Source organism: Ischnura elegans, chromosome 11 (genome assembly GCF_921293095.1).
Source record: "Ischnura elegans chromosome 11, ioIscEleg1.1, whole genome shotgun sequence".
Taxonomy (NCBI): Eukaryota; Metazoa; Arthropoda; class Insecta; order Odonata; family Coenagrionidae; genus Ischnura; species Ischnura elegans.
The window spans coordinates 95,945,850-95,972,213 of record NC_060256.1 but is presented as its reverse complement, the minus strand read 5'-3'; the positions used below and the strand labels follow the sequence as shown (position 1 = coordinate 95,972,213).

Sequence of the window (26,364 nt, the reverse complement as noted above, 5' to 3'; positions counted from 1 at the left end):
ACATTTCGAGCCAAGCACCTCAGCTTGCGCATCGAGTAACTGAATGAGGCCCTCGGCAGAAACCATCGCCGCTCTGAAATACACTCTTATCATCCCATGCTTCGACTCAAAGGGTTTTTTTTTTAATTGGTAAGGATGGGGTAGAGCTCATCCAGTAGCAAGCCACGGGCCAGAGGATTAAACACGGCGAAGGGTTCCTTTCGCCACCTAGCGCCTATTTGAGAGTACTTCACGTGGGATTCAACGCCGGTACGGTTTGCGATCCGTCATCAAGAGTTCCCCCCCATCTAGGAAGCCACCACGCTCTCGCTTTCACCGGGACAATGAAGAAAAATAATGCCATTTGTGCATTGATTTTACTACTATTTACATCCATTCGTAGATAATATCTATTGCCATTAAATATGGCATTCATCATTACACTATATGCATAGTACTATTTCACTATAATATAATGGTATTTATAAAAATTAAGTTGAAATATGAACTAATGGTGACAGTATTAGCTTTTCTACTATTAGAACTCGTCAACTTTATCGTTAGAGTGTGGATTTTAACGAAGTGATTTCCATTTGAATGTGAATAGCTCCCAAAAAGTGAAGACGTTATTAATTAACTATCTTAAGTCACTTAATACCCAACATCAAAGAAGCAGCATCTCACAGCTTATATCGCTCCCCTTGCAAATTCTGCAAGCATAAAATACACCAGTAGCGCCGACAGTGGTCGGCCCTCCAACTATCACAGACTGTCCGGCGCGGCTTCGCGAAGAGCACTGTTTCATATTTGATAGCGCCGGGGGCTATTTATTGGCTTCGATCAGTTCCTGGAACCATCGGCAGAGAATTGGTCTGAGTCAAGGTGATTCTGCCGTGGATGCGGTCAAGTCAACTCAGGCATTTTTACGAGGCTGAGCATAACACTCGACGATTCACGAGAAAAATGGAGTACTCCAGGAACGGAATTCTCGACAAAGAATCAATTGAAGACTCACTGAAGCACTCATCCATCGTCATCAAATGAAGCTCATCGCTTCAACTACATATTCGCAAAAGGGATACGTTCGATTTTCAGTCGAAATGAAAACTATGCATGCCATTTCCCAATCGTAATGTTCGCCCTAAAGCCGATAACGCTGCATTTCTCCGTCACGCCTTGACGTATTAAACAGATAATCCCCTGAATTTGCGATAAATCCAATAGATTATTGAATACGAGATCAGCGCAGATATTCCTCAGGAATGCATGAAACAGCATTCAAAATAAATTAATTATATGGGCCACCGGCGAAACATCAACTATTATTTGTTTCATGCTGTAAACATTTCGAGATGTTTAATTTCCTTTAATTTTGAATGGACATCGCATTGCCAATGCGTGTTATGACTCCTCGCGCAGCGTTTGTATGTTTCGTGTGCACGGCTTCCTATCGACAGAATGAGGATGACAATTATAAAGGTGTGACGATGAATCGTTTAAGGTGTTCATTTCCTTTGTATTGAATTTTCTTTTCCACACAGTTATCTTTTCTAACTCGTCTTCAGATGGTATCGTAGTCTGCCAGAGCTTACTAATGCATGTGCAATTACCATAATAAAACTTCTTCTTTATCTCTCAAGGCGCTTAATACTGCAACAAATAGGGTAGCTTCCTTCATCAAAGAAAACGAAAGGCATTGATTACGATTCCTGACCCACCATTAGTGCATTCATTATATACAAATTATTTGGTTCTAGAAATCCCAGTTTAGACGAATGGCATTGGTCAATTTTATCCTCATTTGAAAAAGGCCAGATTGGCGCCCATGCGATGCCACTCACGTGACGTCACAGGGACCTAGTTTCTATACAAGTAGATAGGAGTTTTACATCGTCTGAGATTACCAATGCATGCATGAGGCACAGAGCTCAAGGAAACATCTCTTAATAATCACCCCTTAAAATTACCTAAGTTCGGAAAGTTTCCTTTCTTTGATAGGGTAATAATAATCCTTATTTAAGCCAATCGCTACCAGTTAGCAGGGTACTCTGCTACCTGGTAGCAGCCTGCGTCGTATCAGCGCTCAAAACCTCGCCCCAAGGTCACCCCATACGGCGATAGCTGGAACAAGAAATACGTCACACGGAGTTTTCCCGGCATTCGTACTTAGCCGTCGCGTTTTCGCGCGCTTGAAAATTTTCACTTTTCGTTTAATCGCGAAAAATAGATATCGTCATTCGAAAGTCTAAGAGCGTGAAATGCGTAATCCAGGAGTAATAATCTTTCGATTTAGGCAATAAAAAATAATAGGTAACCACCCTATGCGGGACTTCAGTTTCGCCACTTTGCTTGGCACCGGAGCACTGGGTTGCTTGCAAATTTGCATCTTTTAAAGCAAATTTCCACATTCGAAGACGAATAACTGTTAAGAAGTCAAGATTAATAATAATAATAATAATGGAAATAACGACAAAATTTTTGTCATATTAATTTTAGGTGTTTTTTGCTCATAAAGTTTAATTATTTTTATGTAAACAATGAATACTTATAAAAACGTAATCGATTTATTACTTAGGTGCTTCCTAATATGTTTCAGCGCATTCTTCGATGGATGCCTTATTCAAAAGGAATATTTTCTTTTGGGTAATATTTTCTTCTTCAATGATAATCTCTTAAAATAATTTATTTTTGAAATAATTATTGAAACAAAAGCAAACATTGCGATGAAATGGGCACATTAACAGTAGCGACTATGAAGAAAAGAATCTGCAACTTCATTGGCCTATATTAACATGGTTGTCCAAATGACACCCTTCCGGAATTCTAGTGTTAATATACTTAACGTGAAATTAGTGTGAAACTTTTGTGTGCGCACTGTCGTACTCAACGCCATCTTCCTCATGTAGTGTCGTAAGTGAGCAAACCTTGTCGGCCTTCACTTCAGCAAATTCCTTTTTATTCGCTTGGTAAATAGGGTGGTTTCCTATTATTTTATTAATGCCTAAATCGAAAGATTATTACTCCTGGAGTACGTATTTCACGCTTTTAGATTTTTAAATGACGATATCTATTTTTCGCAATTAAATGAAAAGTGAAAATTTTCAAGCGAGCGAAAACGAGACGGCTAAGTATGAATGCTGGGAAAACCCCGTGTGACGTCGTTCTGGTTCAGGCTTCTGCCGTGTCAGGTGACCTTGGGGCGTAGCTTTGAGCGCTGATACGACGCAAGATGCTACCAGGTAGCCAGAGTACCCTGCTAGCAGGTAGCGCTTGGTTTAAATAAGGATTATTAATACCTTATCGTTATTATTTGTCGTTATTATCATTATTATTATTGTTATTAATCTTGACTTCTTAACAGTTATTCGTCTTCGAATGTGGAAATTTGCTTTAAAAGATTCAAATTTGCAAGCAATATCAAGTACGAGTATTTAACTGCTAAATTGTTCAATAGACAACACCAAAATTTTTAATAACACAAAAAGAAATCGAATTATTTATAGTACAGACCTACAAAGAGCTTTATCTAAAAAGCAGATTCTTAAGACTTCTGGTATTTCCGCTGTTTTCGCCGCACATTGGCCAAATGTGTACAAACTTTTTATGCCGCTAACTAAAACCCACGGTTCTTTTTCATTTGCATTTTATTTTTACTCGACAGTTCCCAGTCAGTTCTGGCTCTCGCTCTTCACACTCTTTAGAAGGTTGACAAATATTTTTTTACTTGCGAAAACGTTTTTGGTATATTTTTTGTGAAGTTGTTTCGTTATATATTTTCCAGACATCTACAGCGGCAAATTCTAGAGTATCAGTTTCTTTAAAAGCCACTCGAGGCCTGTGCACTGCAACCAGATGAGTTTTGTCTGATCTCAAAAATGAAACTCTTTACTTTGGATTAACTAATAATGAAATTAACTAATAATAATTTGCGGCATTTAATGGAGATTAGAGAAAAATTAAAGAAATTATCGAGGGAAAATAACTAGTAATCAATCAAGTATTTATTCGACAAATTCTATTTCAGTTGAACCAAGAAATGCGATAATAATACACATTTGGGCAAACCGAAAATCGAGAGAAACCCTTGTAGCGAAAGCAAAACATTGAAATGGAAGGGAAAGGTTTCGAGCATTAACTTCGTGCATTTTAAGTAGCTATTTGATGCGGAAATGAATACCAAATGAGTGCCGAAGACTAAAATAGAGAGAAAGTGAAAGGTTATGGTAAAGGATGGGTTAAAATGGCCCACAATATCCTTCTAAGCATTACATCGATTTCAAAACTTCTCATGGGAAATTACGAAATCTTCTTTCTATATAAGCCTAACGATGAGTATGAATACACACAAGATTTCAGGGTAATACGATAAAAAATACGTGGTTAATTTGATAATGATCAAGACATAAGGGTCGTCATGACACCTCTCGTCGTGGTGGCGCTAAGCGGTGAATGCATGCCTGAAGCGAGAGAGGAGAGTCGCGTCTTTAAGAGCAGAGGGCGTGGGCATTCCACCGAGGCTGAACTTAGACACTGATTCTCGCGTATTCCTAAAAACGCTCCATAACTTACTCCCAGGAAGGAGGGGACCACGAATACAATCCAATTTCGCCGGCTCGAATCTCTTCAAAATATTTTTTTTTCAGATACATAGTAGGTGTGCCAGTGACATATTTTTCTTATCAACTTAAACGCATACTATCCTAATTAAACACTGCTGTCGTTATAAAATTTTCAATGGTGAAAATTTATTTCTTGTTTTCCGCGAATATCATTATTTTTTACCGAAGTCTCAATGCACGAATAATATGGAAAATATTTCAGTCAGGTACTCTGCACCATCAAGTCCTTCCTTGTATTCCCGAATATTTTATCGTTTCCAATAATGTGTAGACACTCACGAGACCCACTTAACTGATGGGACAGCGTCGGTGAAAACTTGGAAGGTTGACACATGAAGCAACCTGCTTCCTTTGTCTTCACGAGGAAGAAAATTGAAGTCCTGGAGGTGGATTATTACCTAGCGTGAGCTGCACAATTTAAGTGGCATGTATTAAACATTGCACGTATCCCGCATAAATTTCCCTTTAGTGATTTTGTTATAAAAATATTGCGGGAGGTGGGACTGGTGTTCAAATTTCTACTCCTACTGAAACAATAGAAAATTTCCGTCCTACTGATACAATAGAAAATACCGAAACTCAATTTCCAAATTGCGGCGAAAGTGGCGCCGCTTCATTCGTTGCAATGGACTTTTGAATCCGACTGCACTTCCACGGTTGTCGTCACATTACGAGAATATTTTACTGATAAGGCAAGAGAGGAGTGGATGGAGAGAGAATGCGAAAAGATGGAAGTCCTAGAAGAACAAGGGAGATTGGAAGAAATGTATAAAACAGCTAAAAAGTTCACAAAAAGAGAGCCAAAGAAAATAAGTAAACAAGGAATGTTAAATAAATACGGAAAGATAACAACAGGTGTTGAGGAAAACAAAAACATATGGAAAGAATACGTGAAAGAACTATATGATAGTAAAGATGATCATTCTGAGATGGAGCTGGAAGAGGAATGGGAATGTGAAGAGGTGAATAGAGGACCAAACATACTGAGAAGAGAAGTGGAAAAGGCAATCAAGGATCTCAAGGAAAGGAAAGCAATGGGATGCGATAGAATACCATCAGAAGCATTAAAGAACCTAGGTAACAGTGCAATGAGTCGACTAACAAATTTAATCAATAGGATATATGATACCGGGAGCTGGCCTGATGATCTACTTAAAACTATTCTAATACCAATACCAAAGAAATGTAATGCCAAAGAATGTAAAGACTATAGGACAATTAGTCTTATATGCCATGTTACCAAAGTAATTACAAGGATTATATTAAAAAGAATCGAAGGAAGAATTAAAGAAAATATGGGAGAAGATCAATTTGGATTTAGAAAGGGTAAAGGGACTCGTGATGCAATAGGATGCTTGAGGATGATAGGAGAAAGAATGATGGAAGTGAATAGAGATTTGTACATTTGCTTTATTGATTGGGAAAAGGCATTTGATAAGGTTAATTGGAATGTGTTATTGAAAATTTTGAAAGACATTGACATTGATTGGAAAGATAGGAGATTAATAAAGGAGATGTATTGTAGGCAGGTAGTAGTTATAAAAATTGGAGATGATGAAACAGAAGAAATTGGCATAGGAAGAGGAGTGAGGCAAGGGTGCTGCCTTTCTCCAGAGCTCTTCAATGTTTATGCAGAAAAAATGATGGAGAAAGCTTTAGAAAAAGCTAGAGGAGTTGTAATAGGAGGAGAAAGAATAAAAACAATTAAATATGCAGATGATCAGGCAGTGCTGGCAGAAAGTGAAGAAGATTTACAACAAGTGATGGATGATATAATGGATGTGGGGAGGGAATTTGGAATGAACTTAAACATAAATAAAACCAAGGTGATGAGAATCAGCAGAAAAGAAGGTTGTGTTTGTATATCCTTAGAAGGAAATATCATACAGCAAGTACAGACTTTCCAATATTTGGGAAGTCTGGTAAGATGGAATGGAAGTTGTACTGAGGAAATAAGAAGAAGGATATCAATAGGTAAAGGAGCGTATGGAAAGGTAAAAGCATTGTTAACAGCAAAAAGAATTCCAATAGAGATGAGGAAGAGGTTTATGAAATGTTTTGTGTGGAGTGTAGTGTTGTACGGATGTGAATCATGGACTGTTAAAAAGAAGGAGGAGAGATATTTAGAAAGTTTTGAAATGTGGGTATGGAGACGAATGTTGAAAGTGAAGTGGACTGACAGAGTGAAGAATGAGGAAGTTCTAAGAAGAATAGGCGAGGAAAGAAAATTAATACATATGATTCATAAGAGGAAGGCAAGTTGGTTAGGGCATATATTAAGAAGGAATTGTTTGGAACGGAGAATAATAGAAGGGAAGATAGAAGGAAAGAGAGGAAGAGGAAGAAGGAGGATGGGAATGTTGGATGATATAAGAAGAGGAAGAAAATACAAAGACCTAAAGGAGGATGCTCAGGATAGAGAAAGATGGAGAGAAGTCCAGTGGAAACCTGTCTAAGGACAGTAATCACTGATGATGATGATGATGACACATATTTGGAAAATTTTACGAATCATTGCCTGCTGTTGGAGTGTGAACAGAGAGGGTTTTATTTTTCCCGGCGTATAGTTTTCAGGAGTATCTCTCGGATACCCCATCGGGCATTGATTTGGAAACACGGTCCCGAATCGGAAGGCTTCAAGCCACACTCGAATGCAACGCAGTGGTCCAGAGGCCCCGAAAATACATGGACCCAAAAATGAAATTCATTTTGGAAAATTTGTCACTTGCACGGGGTTAAAGGGAAATATTTCTATTAGTGATATCATCAAGTTTTTGGGATTGTAGTACATAATCGTGGGCACAGTCCACTCTGAAAGACAGCGTACTCCTGATAGCCGGCGTTTCCTATCTGCGCGGATAAATAAGCCTACACTTCAGAAGGCTACGTAATGAATGCCATTAGTCCTACCTGAGTTATTTAAACTCGAAATAATAGTATTAAGAAATAATTTAAACAATTTAAATGTTAAACAACGCGTGACTCTCGTATTTTAATTGAATTTCTAGGATATATTGAGAACGTATGGTACCAAAAGAAAAATGTAATCAGATAGGAAAAAGTGCAGAGAGGCCAAACAGAATCTTCCTATGCAAAAACTTCCTTTTTTTAATTTACGTTATTCTCCAAAGGTTAAGCTTCAAAATTTCTGTTGAGTACCTTGCAGCAGTTCGATGATGCGAAACTTATGTTCGGGAAATGAAGGCAACCTCCAGCCCTGCTCCTGCTTAATCGGTTCTTATTCTTCTGCGTACACATTGCAAGTAACTCTGAACACGGAGTTTAGGAGTATCCTTTTCAGGAAATCATACAATTATACTTGATATTAATCTACCATCATTTGTTGGCATAACAACAATTAATTAACCAAATCTGCTCAACTAGAGAGACTGTCCACATGAACGATTTTGAGAATACCCAAACACAATAAAAGTTTTTTAGTCCTTGCAATGATTTTTCTTAAGTTCCGAGCTCAAAATTGTCATCGGCTGCCTTAAAAACTTGTAAATTCACTTTTTTAGCTTCAAAAGATCATCCGGTCTTATTTTTCATCATTCTGGACCACTGTGCGTCGTTCATAGCCCAATTGAACTATATAAATACGAAAAAACACTTGGCTTCATATTCTACCCTTGAAGACGATGGTAGACATGGCCTTTGAAAAGTTGGTGCCATACACCAAATCAACACCCGATGGGAAACCTGATAAGTATCCCGGCCAACTTTACTCGGGCAAAAACTCAAATAGGGAATGAATAATCACAGAATAAACTCCTCAGACGCTGAATATCCTATGGTGGTCATAAGACAACAATTCTTATTAGTCTTATTTCAGCATGGTCGGTAGGCAATTGGTGAGAAAATGCAGTAGAATTTGGAATCGTAGCGTAGACAAAACACGGCAGAACACATTTCGGGGGAAGAAGTGAGTGTTGCTTAAGCAGAAGTCGAAGTCAATGTGGATGATTCTTAGAAGACCCGTCTCGCTCCCACCGACAGCAGTGAATATTTTATTTTATTCTGCTTCCATGATTTCCGTGACAGCTATTATGAAAAAAATTTAACCGAATCCAGCATGAAAATGTGAATTTTGACATAAAAAGTTTTATAAGGTCCTTCTTATGAAAATAAGAATCTTTGATATGTTTTTAAATCCATGAAGCGCAATGCCCTCTCCGGAGGACATGGCCTGATGGCGTCATTAGTAAATTAAGTTTATTATTGGTCAAATGCTCAATTTCAATGCCTAAGAATGCAAAAAATATAAAAATTTCATGTCACATCCGTATCGTTTGTCGTGGGTTTGAGGGATTAGTGGAGCCGTTTGAAAATGGGGAACTTGCATGGGTCGTCGATTGCTCTAAAAACTATTTTGAATGAGTAAAATGGATGCATTAGCTCGCAAAAATACCTGAAGTTTCTCCATTCATCATCAAAAGAAATAAAAAAATTGACTTTAAAATCGAGAAAAATTTCCCTGAGCCGACCACTGCGCGAAGATACCCGAGCGTTGACGAGGCCAGACGTGACGTCATAGGTGCATAAACAACCTAAACAACCGTAGGGAGTTGGGAAATACGCTGAGCGCATGCTGTAAACTTTGTTTTGAGGGAGTATTTAGCCGCTCATCGTCACTTTATTTTGTTCTCTTATTCTTGGGCAAGTTTCCCTATTGCTATTGTGCCACGATTATAACTTGGGATATTAATAATGCGACATCGGGATGATGAAGGACAAGCGTTTCAATTCGTGTGTTTCAGTTATCAGAAAAATGGATGATAATGTTGCCGCTCGTTTGAATAGTACACCTGAAATTCACCTACATCTACAGAATACCCCGCAAGCCGCCTAAAAGGCGTGTGGCAGGGGGTGTTAGGACACCAGCCTTTTTAGTACACCAAAAATTGATGCCACGACCCTCTTGGAATTTGTTATGACAAATTATTGCTATACGTCAGTGGCAGATCGAGATGTAAAAGAAACTTGTAATACTGGAGGATAACGATCATAAGCGTACGAGCTGTGCTGTTGAATATGGCAACGCCGTATAAGCGGAGAAGGTAGTCCTATCCGTCCTACGGTATGAATTCACAGCAAAACAGTCTGCACTCAATCCACACGTGAGATCGCGAATCGGTTCCGCTGCCAACACACACACAAGCTTCAACCTATTTCAATAATATAGGTAAATCCATAAACAATATACTAGCGTATGACATAAAAATATAGTGGGAAATAGGCAAATACAATTATCATAAACTGGAAGTCACTATAGAGCGTTCCACATTTAGTTGACAGTACGGGCCTTATGGATAACAGTGTTGCCAAGCTTCCGCTCCGCCGGCAGGCATCCTAACAGCGTATGCAACCACAAATAATAGAGCGCCAAAATGGTTTAGTTCAAAAAGGAGTTAGGGATCGCACGAAAGAGGGCGTAAATTAAGGGATTTTTTAGCGTAAATTACAGTACCTTTTCTGCAATATAAAAGGAAAAGTCTTTTGTTATTTCATGTACGTACTTATTCAATGCACAAGCTGAATAATGAATAATCTGTAATGTAAATAATAAAAATAAATTGAAGGATAATAGAAATTATCGCCACTCCTTAATGAGACAAAATTTCTATTCCTTCCATATTATGCAATATTTTTTGGCTCTGGCTAGTATTACATGAAAGGCGATGTTGTATAAGACATCATAAATCTTTAATTTTTCAAAATTTTTCCGTACTTGGTTTATTGTAAATTAAAGATCTCTTTTCAAGCTGGCATCTTCAAAGCTAATTTCCTTAATGTTCTCTTTCCTCCACCTTGTAGTAGGCAAGGATTCCAATTTCCTTGAGTAATAAGAGGCATTATCTACCACTATAATTGATCCATCGGGTAAGTTTGCAAGAAGTGAGTGCTCAAACCATCTCTCTTAACACTCGCCAGCCACTTCTTCATGCTCATCCTTTGAGTTCTTTTTGTACAGAAACACTTGCGATGCTCCTTTTATGAACCCATTTTCCGTCCCTGCGTGTATAATTGCAAATCGTCCTCCTCGGGAAGTGGGGGCCAAGCCCAGTATTTAGTCCAGCAAGGAAAGCTTGACGCGGATTTTCTAATTGTTTATTTCGCAAACTAATGTTCACTATTTGTCCAACATTAATCCAACTTTCGCCTGTGAATACACTCGTCCTGTGTTCGCGACGATATTTTTTAGCTGCCTTAAATAATTAATTGTGAAACCAACGATTAATATCATCCCTTTCGATAAGGATGATTCTTTTCCCCCTACGTTCGTACGCGAAGCCTTTGTCCAAAAGAAGACGATATAGAGTTGTCCTTTTGTAATATGGGAGAATACTATCCATATTTACCGAGTTTAAGATGGATTTTAAAGTCGGAGTAATATTTTTCACAAAGGATTCATGTACCTTCCTTCTAATTCCCGATCTCACCAAACCGTCGAAAATCACTGCTCTCGAATTGTTGTAAGGCTGTCTAATTTCTTTAGTTTTTGAAGGAGTTACCAATGGACCACGGGAGCTTTCCTTTCTCACTCTGTAAATAGTGAACTCCTATTACCCAGTAGCCTTCGAAGCTTCTCGGCAGGCCTCACTAATGCTAAGAGATATCCTTAAGTACGAGAAGACTTTGAGCACCAACTGTCTTTCGCGGCTTATAAGCTTCTCACCTTTTCTCCTCTTCTTTGTATCGGACATATTGATTGGGCGTGTTACAGCAGAGATACGTGTAAAACACACTTCACAATTCTCAAATTCAGCAGACCACACAACACTTGTTCACTCCAAAAAAATGCAACGACAAACTGAACGCATTCGTAAATTCTTCCCCCGGCCCCCTCGGCTAGGATCGCTTCTGGTGCAGATGTTTTATGGTACCCTATGAAAGGAACTCAGAAAAAACCCAAGCCCCCTTTTGTAAAAGGCGTGCACTGGATGGGGTAGTGTTTCGCACAGATTATGAGATATTTTTTTTCTTGGTTTCCGTGATGGGACCTAAACACCCAAGGCAAAAGCGTCTTATTTCCAAGCCGCTTGCTTATTTTCGTGTATCAATGTATCCAGATAAAAACACTGCTGTTACGACGTATTAGTATTCTCTGTTTAGGGTATCAAACGAATAGATAAATACATTTCATAGTATGCATTGATAAAAAACTCCTTTTCCGCCCGAGAATTTTCCCTCTGCGCATAAGAAAAAGCAAGAAGCCCGGCCCAGCGGCACCGTAATATTTTTTCTTAAGATCCAAACCTTGTAACTCGCTTCAAAATTGATTTAAGTTAATGATTTGTTCACCAAAATTAACCTTGTAGTTTTCTTCACATTTGATACGCAACATATAGGGACCTACGATGTTAGAAACGTAAGTTAGTAAGCGACTACTTTTTACCTTGCAAAAATCAACATTTTCTTGTTCTAAAGGGTGTTACGTCGGCATAACAACATTTTAACTCAATATTTGTACAATTGGTGAAGACTTTCAAAGATAAAATAGTGTGAAGAACTTTGCGAAGAAGATTCAATTCAATACAGAAAACGGTCAGGCAGAAATTGCGAGAAGAAGATAAAGTAAAAAAATACACGTTTCTGACGGAAATCGAAGGAAATGTTTATTGTGGCTTTTGTTATATTTTTTATCGAAAAACTATTTAAACCAATGAATGCAGCATCTCTTTCTACATTAGAAATCAATTTTTAATCAGTGCATAACGCAACATAAATTATCGTGCTGTTATCGACAACACCGCGCTCCCGGCCTTATGGAGATTAACATGGGAAACGATTCTCCATAAGAGCCCGTACTGTCAACTAAATGTGGAACGCTCTATACTATTCTTATATTCATTACGTACAACTTAAAAAAATAGCAGAGCTCGTTATGATGAAAACAACTATTTATTCAATCATCCTTTAATTAGCCCACACAAGTGACACAGGTGACTTTTCTCACTACTATTCATTGAAATAGTAGAATAACAAACTTCACGCCGAGTTTTGATCTAGATAGCTTGATTATTGAAATGTCATATCTACGGTGAACAACGCAGGTGAACAGGCCGCTGACAATTTTTACATAACTGTTAGACATTTATTGATAGCGTAATAGCACTTTTTACAATTCAACCACAATGGAACACTAATAACTCTTGGACAATATTTTTCAACCTTGTAAACTTTGTGCATTACAACCACTGGCACTGTGATTATTAGCAGTAGTTTAACGGGAGATGTCACGTTGAAAATAACACTATTTTGGCACAAAAATGTCTCTAATCAGCGAGCAAAAGTTGTATTGACTGGAATTCACCTCATAATACATGCATAGGCAGTCCTAAACGACGAATTCTCCGGTACTAACTAATAAATGGATGAAGTTACTGTATATAAAAGCATAGCGGACGTTAGTAAACATCAAAATTGTTCTAGTTACATACTTAAATGAATGATATGCCGTCGATAACATCAACTTTCAATTAACGTATCCCCCTTCCAACGGTATTGGCTCTGACTCCTACAACGATGTTATTTAGGTATTATAAATTTTTGGTTTAACTGCTCCAGTTGCACATTTTATATCCTTACTCAGATATTAATATTATAAATAATACAAAATATGAGGGCTTCCGAGCCTCTATCGTCGGATATTTATCTTTAAATAGAAAATAATCTCACAACTGCTGGCAACTATTACAAACAATCACAGCAATAGCTTCGCGTGATGTTTAGGCACCTTTGACGTCATCGAGGCTTCGTCGGCAGTGGCTTGGGGAGTGAGGGAGTTTTTGGCGCGCTTTAAAATTCGTTATATTTATCATTGAATATCTCGCGAAGGAAAACTCAGATTTACATGCGGTTTTCTTTGTTGAATTGAGAAAATAATTTTCTGTCCGCCAATGAAATAAAAAAATTCATGCAAGTTCCCCATTGAACGAAGCGAAAAGTGTTGAAAGTGGGGTCGCGCTCCGATTGTAGATGGCAGCAGTGGCTGTGGCGAGATGAATGTCAAGAGATGATCCTCTGATTGCATCCCCTCGCGGGAACACAAGGTGAGCGATGCAGTTGTTTATTAAATGACGGAAATTAGTCAGAGGATCAGTTCAACTTTTAACACTTTTAACACTTTAAGTCAATTAACACCCTTCAACAATGGATCCCACCGAAATGGCTTAAGAATTCATTCCAAGCCGAAGGTGAGAGGTTGTACCTAATAGAGAATAACCTCCACACGACTAACACAAGACAAATGAATATCTGACAAAAAATAGCGAGTAAAGAGAGCTGCAACGATTCCTCCCGCCCATTGCCCCCCCCCCCCCTCCATCATAGACAACATACACTTGCATATTTGAGTGGGCACAGTGGTGTCCTTCCACAACCAACACGATGATTAAGGCGATTCGAAATTGGACGAGACCAGACTGCCCAATTACCATTTGAGGACTTGGTATTTTGCATTCCACGTTTATATAAAATTGTTCAAAGCCAAAAAAATGATAAAATTGGTAAAATATGTGAAAATATATATAAAATGCACAAAATGCATACTAATGCAACAAAAAAAATGAAAAAATTGTGAAAAATCATCAAAAAATTGTAATGTTGGTATTGTTTTGGGCCAATCATGGCCGTTCCCGGCTTCCGACGCCGTTGAGGTTTAGTCTTCGTAATTTTAGAGTGCTTTTGCACGCGCTCACTAGAAGCCTGTCTTACTAATTCTCATTCACTAACACTGCAAAGGTTACACTGGTCCCTTTACACTTGTATCGTCAATATTGTCCCGCTTACGCACTTTGCGCACATTAATCGCCTAACGCATTAATTGATGCGCCGAAGGCGCGATTATAGCTGTACCGGTGAACCCAATTCACCCTAACCAGCCAGGTTACATTAGAACAATTTTTGTGCGCAGTTGTTTGTGTTGTGAGGGTAGTGATTTGTTTGTGTGAGCAGAAACTTAAAACTATTGAGGAGGTAGATATTTACATTGGGATTAATTTAATACAATATTACATAATAGCAGGTTATCTTTACCTTGATGATAAGGAGTTTGTTACATTTTGCTATGGATGATGAGGGTGGAGTTACTTTACTCTCTTTTTATACATCTTTATATATTTTTTTTTTTTGATTTTATGTTTTCTTTTATAATTTTTTATTTTTGTTTTCCATATTTTATCATTTTTTTTCCTTTCTTTTCTTTTTATATTATTTATTTTTTTTTATTATTTTATTTTATATTTATTTTTTATTTTTATTTTTTTTTTCTTTTCTTTTCGTTTTATAATATCATCATTAATTGTTAGATTAGATATGACATTTTTTTTTTTTTTTTTTTTTTAATTAAACTTTCTATTGAGAATTACATATTGTAATGTCTTTTTACAGTATTACTATAAACCGTTATACGAGGTGACTAAATCTACAAGAAGGAAAGATACAAGATAGACTCATAGGCGAGTAATTTGTTGAGGCAGTTTGTATGTGGTGAGGGTAGTTGGATCATAGTCCCATAAATCTGTAATTGAAGTGTTATGAGTTGCCCCGAGCCTGGACTTAAAATTGTTGGCTAATTTAGAAATGAATTGGGTTACTGTGGGAAGGTTGTGAGATTTAAGAACGTCTGCGATTCTGACGCTGAAGAGGTGGTATATATACTCCCCGGCAGCTGGGCCATCCGCGGGTATAGAAGCCCGCTCATTTTTTAGGGTCGTCGTATTTTAAATCGAATGATATCGTCTTGATTTTTTCTTAGTAGACCGCTTTCAATATTTGGCTACTCCCCAAAGTACATATGAGGAAATTCTGACGCGAAACTTCAAATAACAGATGCTGTTGGCTGTAGTTGGTCTGATTGTTGGCCGCTCTGAAATTTCAAGGGGATAGCACCGGCGTCATTGCAACGGAATTATCGAATCACCTGCTTCGTAGTGTTGCAAACAAGGCAACGCGCACCAACCAATCCACCGACCTTTCATCATCGCGTACGCATAGCTAGCTTAACACGTCATCACCTTGACATTTTTGGGGCACATAAATTGTATCCAAGCCTAAATTTTCCTCAATCGTGAAAATATCTCCTCATTATTTTCTACTAGGCGAACTTCTGTATTTAAGATAGAAGTAAATGTTGCATTAGAACCACTCCATGCATTTATTTAAGTATACTGAGACTAGACGCGGTGATAACTTTTACGGAGTCACCCGCAATGCACAAATTGTGCGAAAAATCCACAGAGGAAAAATCATTCGCCTGCCGGGATTCGAACCCGGACCACCTTGACTGGTAGTGTCCACAAATATCCATCCACAGGGGAGAATGACGCCTTTAGCGTAACTGGCTAAAGCACTCGGCCGGAAATAGAGGGGTCCGGGTTCGAATCCCGGTCAAGGCGAATGATTTTTCCTCTGTGGATTTTCCCCACTCCATGCATGCCAAATATACGACTGCGATATAAGTTTTGAGTGAAACGTCATGCAAAAGCAAAACAAAATGCCACCGATCTGAAGCGACGCTGTCTTGTTAGCAAAAGGCGCCATTCGGGGTCTCAACTTAACCGTCCCATTTGACGGACGAAGTGCTGCACCCTAAGTTCCCTTGCGTGAGCTGCATCCCAGAACTCAAGAATATGCAAAGATTCGAGCCCGGTGCATCGGAAGCCGACGCATTCGCGATGGTTCCACAAAACCACTAGAGTGAATATGATGACGCAGAGAGACGTCTGAAATGTTTAAGGGGCCGTGGAGGAGGAGGACTGGGCGTCGATTCTCGTTCCCCTTTCGCCCCCCGGGTCTTCCAAGTAACTCGAAGCGATGCGAACATTTTCTCCGCGAGCGTTCTCTTTCTTTCCGCCCTCCTCCTATCGCTTCAGTTCGGGTATCTTTGCTCTCTTGACGAAATATTGTGACGTGAGCAACGACGAATGACCCATAAGTCAACGGGCATAAGATAATTTCAGCGATCAACTCCTCCTCCGCAGTCCGAAACAATTGAAGAGCCCGAGGCACGCTGATCAAAGTTCAAATCGTATTTCTAAAATATATTATGACACGCTTTCTTTATTGCGTGGAACTATCAAATTGATACATTTAGTATTGTTGTAAAATATTGCTAATTAATTAGTCGTCCGTAGTTGAACATAAAACCATTCTCTTTGTCTTTCATATTTTTCGTAGATGCAAACGATGAGTACAAAAGTCACTCCGGTGAAACTTATGGGTTAATATTTTCAATTTTAACCTAACCTTGATGGCACAAAATAAGAGGGCTACTATTTCTCTCTTGAGTTTTTCTTAAGGAAGAAAACGATAAGCAGCTTATCGTGCGCTAAGGCACTTATGTGAGGAAAGGATAAGATTTTAGGTAAGAATAGGTAAGGAGTGCAGTAAAATACTCTCATAATTTGCTTATGTTGCATGAATACCAAGGGTGGCATAACAGCTTACTACTCATCCTATGCTGCCTAGAGCTCTGCGGACATAAATATAAAGCTCAATAGTGAAATTAAGTGAGTCTTTAAAGGAGCTAAACAACTGATGAGAGATTTTCCTGTAAATAGAAAATATTTTGTTAACTTTAAGTGACTTGCCTCTGAAGATGAAAGCCATAGTATGCGAATGTTTTTCTTGTGGTGGAGAGAAAAGAAGAGACTATGGCAGGAATCGACCTTGTAGCCTTAATATTGTTAGGCAGCCATTCTATTCACTACACCACTACTTAAATTACTAGACGATAAAAATATGACAAGACTTCGGTCAGTCTCCTTCTTATTGTTTCCATGAAACGATCGTGAGCATAAGAACCGAAACAACAAGTAATCTCAAGTAATCCAGCATATTAATACGCTCAGAATAACAGCATTCCCACGATAGCACAATAAGCTTATCAAACAAAAGCTTCGCGGTTCATTCTGATGCAAACCCACTTTTAATCCCATTTATTTAATTACTTAGAACGACAAGACGAGTAAAACAACACACAGGTTGTATTCCAAGCATTGGAATAACAATTAAACTAATTGGAACCAAGAATATAACATAATAATGGTGTATAGCTGTAATTAAATCACGAGTCGTTCTCTCATCAATTCTTTCGCTGAGGCGCTAGAGCGATTTCATCGTCGTCGCTAGCGAAATCCGCACTTTGCGAATGTTTACGTTCGCTATATGCTCGCCAGACATAACGAGAATAACTTTTTCGTCTCCAGAGACTCGAAGCGAAGCAATTCTGGCGAAATAGGTAACGAATGAAAATGAGAATACGAATGCGAACACGGTTCGCCAATCTTTTCGAGAAAAAGCGTTGGCGATAGCCAGGAAGATCCATAATCAGGCTCATGGTTTCCAACTAGGTATATCGATATCTCCACTGCATAAACGCTCGAAATCACCCACCGAATCAAATTCGCTCAACTAGTAGCTCAACAATATGAATCCGCTCAGCTGGCAATGTCCGGAGCGTAAACGCTAATCTCCTATTCTCCTAGCTTGGATGTGTGCGTTTATGCTTCGGACACTACCAGCTGAGCGGATTCGTACTGGGTAGTTTAGATATTTCCTGAATAGAGCTGAAAGTTTAAACATTTTTTATGTTGCTTAGAAGCAACATTGGGTTATATAGGGTTAAGAATAGCCACGGTGATACCTTTAAGGAGTCACACGCAACGCACAAATTGTGCGAAAAATTTCGGTTGGGCTATTAGATGAGCGAATTTGATTCGGTGGGTGATTTCTGAGCGTTTTTACCGTGGAGCTATCGATATAGAACCCGCGAGTCGAAAAGGGCGATTGGCGTCAGGTAGGAATGGAAGCCATAGAGACCTGAAGATCAAATTGGCGGATCTGCATATTGAGTCCTCGGAACAAATGTCATCGATCGCATTCATAAATCTGTCCGTTCGGCAAAATATCTCTCTTAATATATCGTTTCTGTCGGATATGGAAATAGAGTGAGCATATAATAAGTATGAAGTTCTCAACATCGCTCTAAAAGATATCTATTCTTAAATTCAGCTTATTAAAACCACTTGTCTGTTTCCACACACTTCTATTTACACCGACCATGGTTTCGGCAACTTATGCCATTATCAAGTTTCCGAAACCATGGTCGGTGTAAATAAAAGTGTGTGGAAACAGACAAGCGGTATTAATGAGCTGAATATCAAAGATTTCCACCGTATCACGCCAGACACTGCATCTTCTATTCTTAAATGCTCAGGCTATAAAAAACTAAGGGCATAGCCTCCGAGTCCATGGCGGCTCCCAGCATAATTCAACAGGATGAGAATGGAGGGGGTGTAGGTGTCGAAGAATAGCAAAGGAGGAAATGGATACCGCACGCCAGAGAATTGCCCAAAGGCCATGTCACTAGACAATGGAATTACGTGAGGATTATGATGAAGGGAAGTATTTAAGGAAAATTCCCGGAAAGAGAGCAAGCGGATAGCAATGTCGTGAGATGGAGAGGTAATGCAAGATGGAGGTGCATAATATGCAGCGAGCGTATGGGATCCGGAGCAGAATGACTTTATCCGCGAACTGAATAAAATACAAAGGAAGTCTGCGCGGCTCGTCAAAAACTGCAACGAGCGTACAGACAGCGTTACGCAGATGTGAAGAGAATTACGCTGGGAGCCGCTGGAGACTCGGAGGCTGCGCGCTAGGCTTAGATTGCTTGAACAATTGAGAATGGATATCTTTAAGAGCAACACAGAGAACATAATATTAGAGCCACACTATATTTCCAGGTCCGATAGAAGTAATAAATTAAGAGAGATGTTTTGCCGAACGGATAGATATGCGAATTCGTTTTTTCCCCGAACCATAAAGGACTTTAATAAACGCTAGTCCCAACTTCGTTAGAGCACTTCATTTTTTTCAGCTGTAAACGGCTGGTGTCCTAACACCCCCTGCCACACGCCTTATAGGCGGCTTGCGGGGCATTATGTAGGTGTAGATGTAGAAGTTAAGGAATTGCCTCGGGGATGGGAGTAATGCAAGGGGCGCAGAAGATTGTATCCCAATATCAGGACTGAAGCGCTCACTGAACATCTGAAATTGCAATTCACAATCGATAATGAGTAGCGATCGATTTAAGCGGGTCTCACGAGTAGAATATGTGGTACGCTCACCTAACCAATTGCTTCAGGATCCAAGCGTTGAGGAAATATTTAAATATGTTTTCATTCAGCGGACAAAAACTAGCCTATGTGTATAGGGTTGCGTGGAAAAGAGGGCTTTTATCGTTATGAAAGCTGTCAGGAAAAGACATAATGATTCGGAATCGTGGTGCTGGAGACGGGTGCTCATGATCGAACGAATGCTTAGTATGAGAAACGAAGCGGCGCCGCGAGGATTAGGAGATGAATCGCAAATGTGGCGCACCAAACACACAAATGGCAATAGGCCACGTCACACAATTACGCGAGGAGCGTGAACGAAAAAAAAAAACGAAACGTGAATATAAAAGCGTGAACGAAAAGTCAAAGAAATGAATAATGAATGAGAAAAAAATGTACATGTATATCCATAATATTATAACGAATTTGTAAATTTAACACATATTTCAATGTAACCCAAACCTATTAATATATGTACCCAAATATATTTGTCAATGTATTAAAACAAAAAAAAATGTTATTGTTAAATAACTTATTTATTAGTTATAAGTTTCTGCTCACACAAACAGAATACTACCCCCCCCCCCAGCATAAACAATTGCGCACAAAACCAATCTAATGTCATCTGGCTGGTTAGGGTGAACTGGTTCGTGACCGGGACAGCGGGAACGCGCCAGCGGCGCATTAATTAATGAATATTCCATCGAGGGAATCCAACAGATAAGACTCGGGCTGGACAAATGAGAATGAACAAATGAAAGAGCAAGAGGAACTGCTTTGGAGAGGGGAGGGGTGATGTAGGGCTACAGCCTACAGGACTGCAGTGCTATCCTCACAGGCGCTGCAGTAAGGGGAGGGAATGGGGTCGCGATAGGCAGGAAGAATCTCCAAGGGTCAGGATCTGGCGGACAGGGTATTCAACTTGAGGTTCCCTAACACGGGCTGCTGCCCTACAAATCGCAGGATTAGAAATTGGACTACATGTGTAGAGGAGGTAGGCCTCTCGCTAATTTATTTATTTATTTATTTCATCACCAAAAACGGCACAAAGGCTTTTACATTGGCTGTTCCTTAAATAAATAATACCTAAAAGATAACAAACAATAGTAAAATAAATAAAAACTAACAGAAAACAAAATTTTTAAACATTAGAAGGGGCACTATTGATTAGAAAATGGTGAATTATTCAGATGGTATTTTAAGGTGGCTTTGTAACTAGTGGCAGAGGAAAATAAGTCCAGGGAAGGGATTTTTGAAGCTTTGGAGTTAAACAAGGAGGGGATTCGGTAGAACAGAGAGCGTTGAGAGATGGAGAGACGGAATCGCGGAATGTGGAGCGCTAATTTCATTTCTGTCACATTTTGGGCGCATTTCTATTGGTTTTCAAAGATGACCATAGCGCCGCGATGAGTTGAGAGCGATGCATTCTCAACATTACGAAACGATATTTATACTCTTAAGGAATACAATTGAAAAGTTACGAATTGACGGATCACATCATCACGAATGTAAATTTTGATAAGCACCCGTCATCATAGATTTTTTCTCTCTGGTATTTGGATCGCCCTGGTCGTCAGCGACGTGAGTAGCGCCTTTTGCGAACCCATTTCTAAATGCCAGCACGTCTCTTTCGGGTGACCATCCTCACCTTGTGCCAGTGTCCGTCGCTGAGGTCCCTGCCTACGGTGAGGATGTGCGCGCCGCCGCCCAGGTTGAAGCGGAGCCTCAGCGCCCCCTCCACTAACTTCACCTCGAAGAAGTCGTACGTTCCGCCATCGTCCGTGTACAGCAGCAGCCCGTTGGCCGACTCCGTCTTGAACTCGAACTCGAGGGATCCGTTGAGGCCGGGGTTCCACTTGCGGAACTGCGCGAAGGACGTCTGCGAGCCCTCGAGGGCGAACCCTGAGACCAGGGCGGGCAGCAGCGAGAGGGAGGCGGCGAGCAAGGCTAGGGAGGTCACGGGCCCCGCCGAGGGCGGTCGACCCCTGCGACCACCTAGCCGCTCCATCAAGGCCTCATGGAAGGACACAACACACACGGAACACGAACACCGCGGGAGGGAGGCGACGCGATTGCTGCTTTGGGAGCGGCGGTTTCTCGTTAGTGAGCAATGGAGCCGTCAACTGCTCTCACGGAGGGACATGGCAATTTAGGGGTCCGCGCGGGGTCGCTCGCTCCAGCCGATCGACTGACGGCTGCGGAGTGGGCGCTCGGGGCGGCCGCAGTGGAGACACCTGCCGGCGCCCGCCCACACTAGCGCATCGAACGCTCGCATTGAGTGGCACGCACACGAAGACAACGGAAGGCCACGTCGCGTCGGGTCAATGCGGCGCACGCGCCCTGCTCGCTACTCTCTGCCAATCGAAGACTGCGAGCGATCGATATTCGGGTGCCCGCTTCGACCCTCGATAGCTATCGCCCGGTCGACTTTTTCGCGGCATTGAACTGAACCTGAGTTCTCTAGATTACGGTACTCAGTCAACGATTCGATTCGTCACATACGCTTGCAGTAACCCCCCATGAAGTCTCATGGAGATTTGGGCAGATGTAATGTTACTTGTTATTCTTCATTCATCGTATGAAGATCGTCGGTCATTAAAGAAAATTTGAGGAGATATTTGGAGCCTACACGAACCAAACTAAGAAAATTGAAGTTTTTTAACAACGGGAATATAATTGAAGACCCTGAAACTCATGAATATATTTTTGGAAATGTTAATTGCTGACGACTTGTCATTTTCTCTTCGATTGGAAAATTGAAAATAACTCCGCGCGTATTGCTTCAACCAATGCAGTCGAACTATGGTCGTTTCTATGCGAGAGAAGAAACGTAGGTACCGGGAAGAGAAAAAAGGAAGGGACCTGCTCTATTTCCGAAGGAGTGCGCTTCATCATCCTTATACTTTTACTATGAAATTGGCTCAGTGTTATCTCATTGCTTGCTACTTCCCCATCACCACAAGGCTACGAATGCTCTCAAGATACCTCATGGGATATTGCGCGTAATTGCAGATAAAGGTTTTATAATTACCTAAACTACAGAGAATTCACTGTTCTTTAAATATCGTGGCAGCGGAAGAAAATTGACCGTGACTTTCATGGGCTAGTTTATGAGGTTTGCCCCTTTACTCGTGTAAGATAGGCAATATTGTGACTTCATTGGTGGGCCAATATGATATAACGGCTCATTTTCGTTGAAATGTGTTCCCCGAAGAAACAGAGATTTTGTTAATAAATAAACTTTTCTCGGTTTTCCGCGCGGGTTGGATATTTGAAGAGCGCCAATCGGGTTCCGACTCGTCACCCTTTCTCAAGACTACTGAAATTTTGTCATCAATTAGGTCTCTCTCCTTGAACAGAAAATTGTACAGAGCAGGAAATTAAACAATATCGATGCAATCTTGAACAAAAACGACGTTTTTGTTCTTTAAATTGCGATTTTTTCCGAATAATTAATTTTGAAGAATTTTTTTAGATATAAACTTTTAGAGAATTGATTTTTGTGACTTTACGTTATCTTAAAGTCCATATTAATTATTTGCTCTAAATTACATTCAATTGCACGAAATTTCAGTTTTACGCTATGAATAATGGTCATTCGCAATATGGCCTTAAGAAGAGTATTGTTCGGATGTATGCTCCCCGTCACTGCTCACCAGTTTGGTCTATCGTCCGTCGCACTACTATAAACTTTCTCAACCGTCCTGTTCACTTTTTTTCGATTTATCCCACCATAGAATCCCCACACTCAGATATTATGCCCATGACGCTATTCTTTCCTCCCTCGGTATTCCCAACACATTTCCATTTTCGCACCTAATTCAAACATATCACATTTATTGTTATGCGGTCCAACCATGCCCCTCCAAGTTTTCCTGAGGAAGAGCAATGTTCCCACGAATGAAGACTACTCCTCTTTCTCAATCCTCACGACTTTCGGTCGAAACTTTCTGGTACCCTTCAGTCACTCGTTTTGCCCATCACTAATTGACAAGTCCTCATTGGGTTTAGTTTTCGTGATTTGAAGTGTCCTTGCAGGAAGTTCTAGTGCATTGATGACTATAAATCTGGTGATTCAGTGACTTATTAATTCCTGAGAACCACAGAAATATGGATTATTCAACCGGTACATAGGGCTTCATTTATTTCTGTTTTTAAAAATTGATCGAAGATTAGGTGCTGCACTAAACTTTTCAACTTTTCTCTTCCGTTTCAAATGTAAACTTTCCAGCGTATAGACTGTTTTGTAGCATTTTGCGATCCAGAGTTTTTGATTGTTGATTATCAATAATGTTGTTGATATTCTCGCGGAGAGAACTGCAGGAAAAAATGGAAGGACGAAAAAGGAATTCGAACGAATTTCTTTCATTTTATAGAATTCGTACCATTTTCATATCCCCTGTATCATGCTTACTCGCTTCGGAGTGACACCCAGGGAAGCAGCTCTCCTTCCTAACATAAGAGTCCAATTCGAGACTCAAACCACCGATGGCGGCGCTGAAGGCAGTGACGCAATTTGCCAACATGGCCGACGCATCGAGGATATTGTTGTAATAATAACATAGGCGTAATAGGATGAATCGTCAAGCCACTGCAAAAATGAAAGAAGAAAATATCAAGGAAGATTTTTCTTGGCTTTGAGGAGGTATTTCGATTCCTAGAGGCAACGACAAATAGCAGTTAAGATTAAAGAATTAATAAATTATAGCTGAAATATCCACTACTGTCTCACGGCGATTACTGAAAGGGTTCCTAATGACCATAAATGCGTGACTCAGATAAAAAAAATAATTCTTAGCAGGCTAGAAAAGAAAAAAGTGCAATACGTCGGTTACCCCAAGCACATTAAAAAAAACAAATCACCGTACAAGTAAATGATTAATTGTAGCAATGAATGGCAACTATAAGGCATTTTACATGAATATGAATGCTTAAAATATATTGCTTATGACCTTACCAAAAATATAATTAGAAAAATCAGAAAATTCCCGGAAATACCAATGATTTGTCAACGTGATTCAACAATTTTCCTTAGGAAATTGCTTGGTATCCTTGGGGTTCTTTTTCCGAATTTGGCCAATGCGTGGCGTATTGCTTGTCTGGATTCTCGAATATGCCGCCATCACGAGGTTCTGCCTTCGCAACCCAAGCTCGTGCTGCACTCTGGTGGTGCTGGTATGCATCTGAGAGGAAGCGAGCAGCAGATAGAGCAGCAGCAGTAGCAGCGATTATGACCCAAAAGTCAAACATTTACAGGTTACCTGAGTATTTCGCTTTTGTAATTTGCAGGTGAAGAAGGAGGAGCAAGAGAAGAAATAAGTTAATAAAGCAATTGTAGCGAATTTATGATTATAAGAAACTTGTGAATGAATACCGAACGAGAGAACGGGCTGAATAAAAATTTCTTCTCTTCGGCGGAGCAATGGATCAATTAAGTCATTAGCATATCGTTCTTCTTTTTATTTAAGCCGTGTTCCAATTGGCCATTTGGCTATGCCAATCCCAGGATTTAGCCATGACGCGATCTTGGAAGGATGTCCCAACTCGTTAGCCAGCATAATGGAGGGTAATTAGGCAGCTAACGCGGCCGCCAGATTTAGGCATCGAGGAGTGCATCCTTCGCCCCACTTTTCCCATGATTCATAGCGTGCAAAGCGTCCTCGGGAAATCAGAGAAAGGGCATCATGGCTGTCAACAAGGATAGTACTTGTTTGCAAGTAGTGTTGATATTTTGAGACTTGTTCGAATAATTAGTAATTTTTATTTTGTTTATAATAATGAAATTTCGTTAATAGAAGTGTAAGAATTACGGAGAAATTAGTTCAAGAGAAGGCGGCATTAATTTTAATGCTAATTAATGTTTATATGCTTCTTTATTTATGGTATGTTATTTTATAACTTTTTATACCGATCACATTTTATCTTTTGCTACCCTTTACTTTTTTAACGTGTTAAATAATGCTTATTGATGTTTATATGCTTCTTATATATACTTAATTATGTAATACTATGTCTAAATTCTTATTTATGTAACACTTTTTTGTATATTAGGTTAACACCCGTAAGAATAAACAATGATTATTATATGTCATTGGAGAAAGTCCCGAAATTGGAATCGGGATAAGTAACAAAAATTAAAATCTATAGTGATTATAAGAATGATACCGAAACATGATTTATGTACGTAAACCATAAGGTTTATAAACAAACTGGCTAAAAATCTAATAGAAAACTTTAAATAGAATTTGAAAATAATTCCCAAGTCAGACGGTAACCGTTTGAATAGACTAAATAGACCTGTTCTTAATAATACAAAACTAGAAATTAAATTGCTAAAATATAAGAAAGAATATACGCTAACATTTCGCCACAAACTTAGCTAAAACCTCTTTAACAAAGCAATACGGAACTAAAAATACGAATTTGAAAGTATACTTACCCCTACTATACAAAAAACAAAATATTGTCTAAGATACTAAAATTATGATAAAATACTCCTCTCCGACATATAATACTCAAAATCACTTGACACATCACATTTTAACAATTTTGCGTGGGTTTTGTTCATCATTTGTTCAAATCATTCCGAATATCTCTTGTTTGTTCTTGTTTGTATTGGCCTAGTGCCCAGTAGATGGCAG

General features: G+C 39.5%; 1 protein-coding gene across 3 annotated transcripts in view; it reads right to left on the bottom strand.

Moving 5' to 3' along the window:
- The window catches only part of LOC124167517 (neurexin-1), a 267,454-nt gene extending 245,447 nt beyond the window's left edge, over positions 1–22,007 (bottom strand). For 2 of the 3 annotated variants that reach the window (XM_046545448.1, XM_046545449.1), the window contains exon 1: positions 21,372–22,007. In XM_046545448.1, the coding sequence (XP_046401404.1) occupies positions 21,372–21,731 (360 nt within the window). In that variant the 5' untranslated portion in view covers positions 21,732–22,007. The remainder of the gene's footprint in view (positions 1–21,371) is intronic. The other variant, XM_046545450.1, reaches the window with a different exon arrangement.
- Between the last annotated feature and the right edge of the window lie 4,357 nt (positions 22,008–26,364).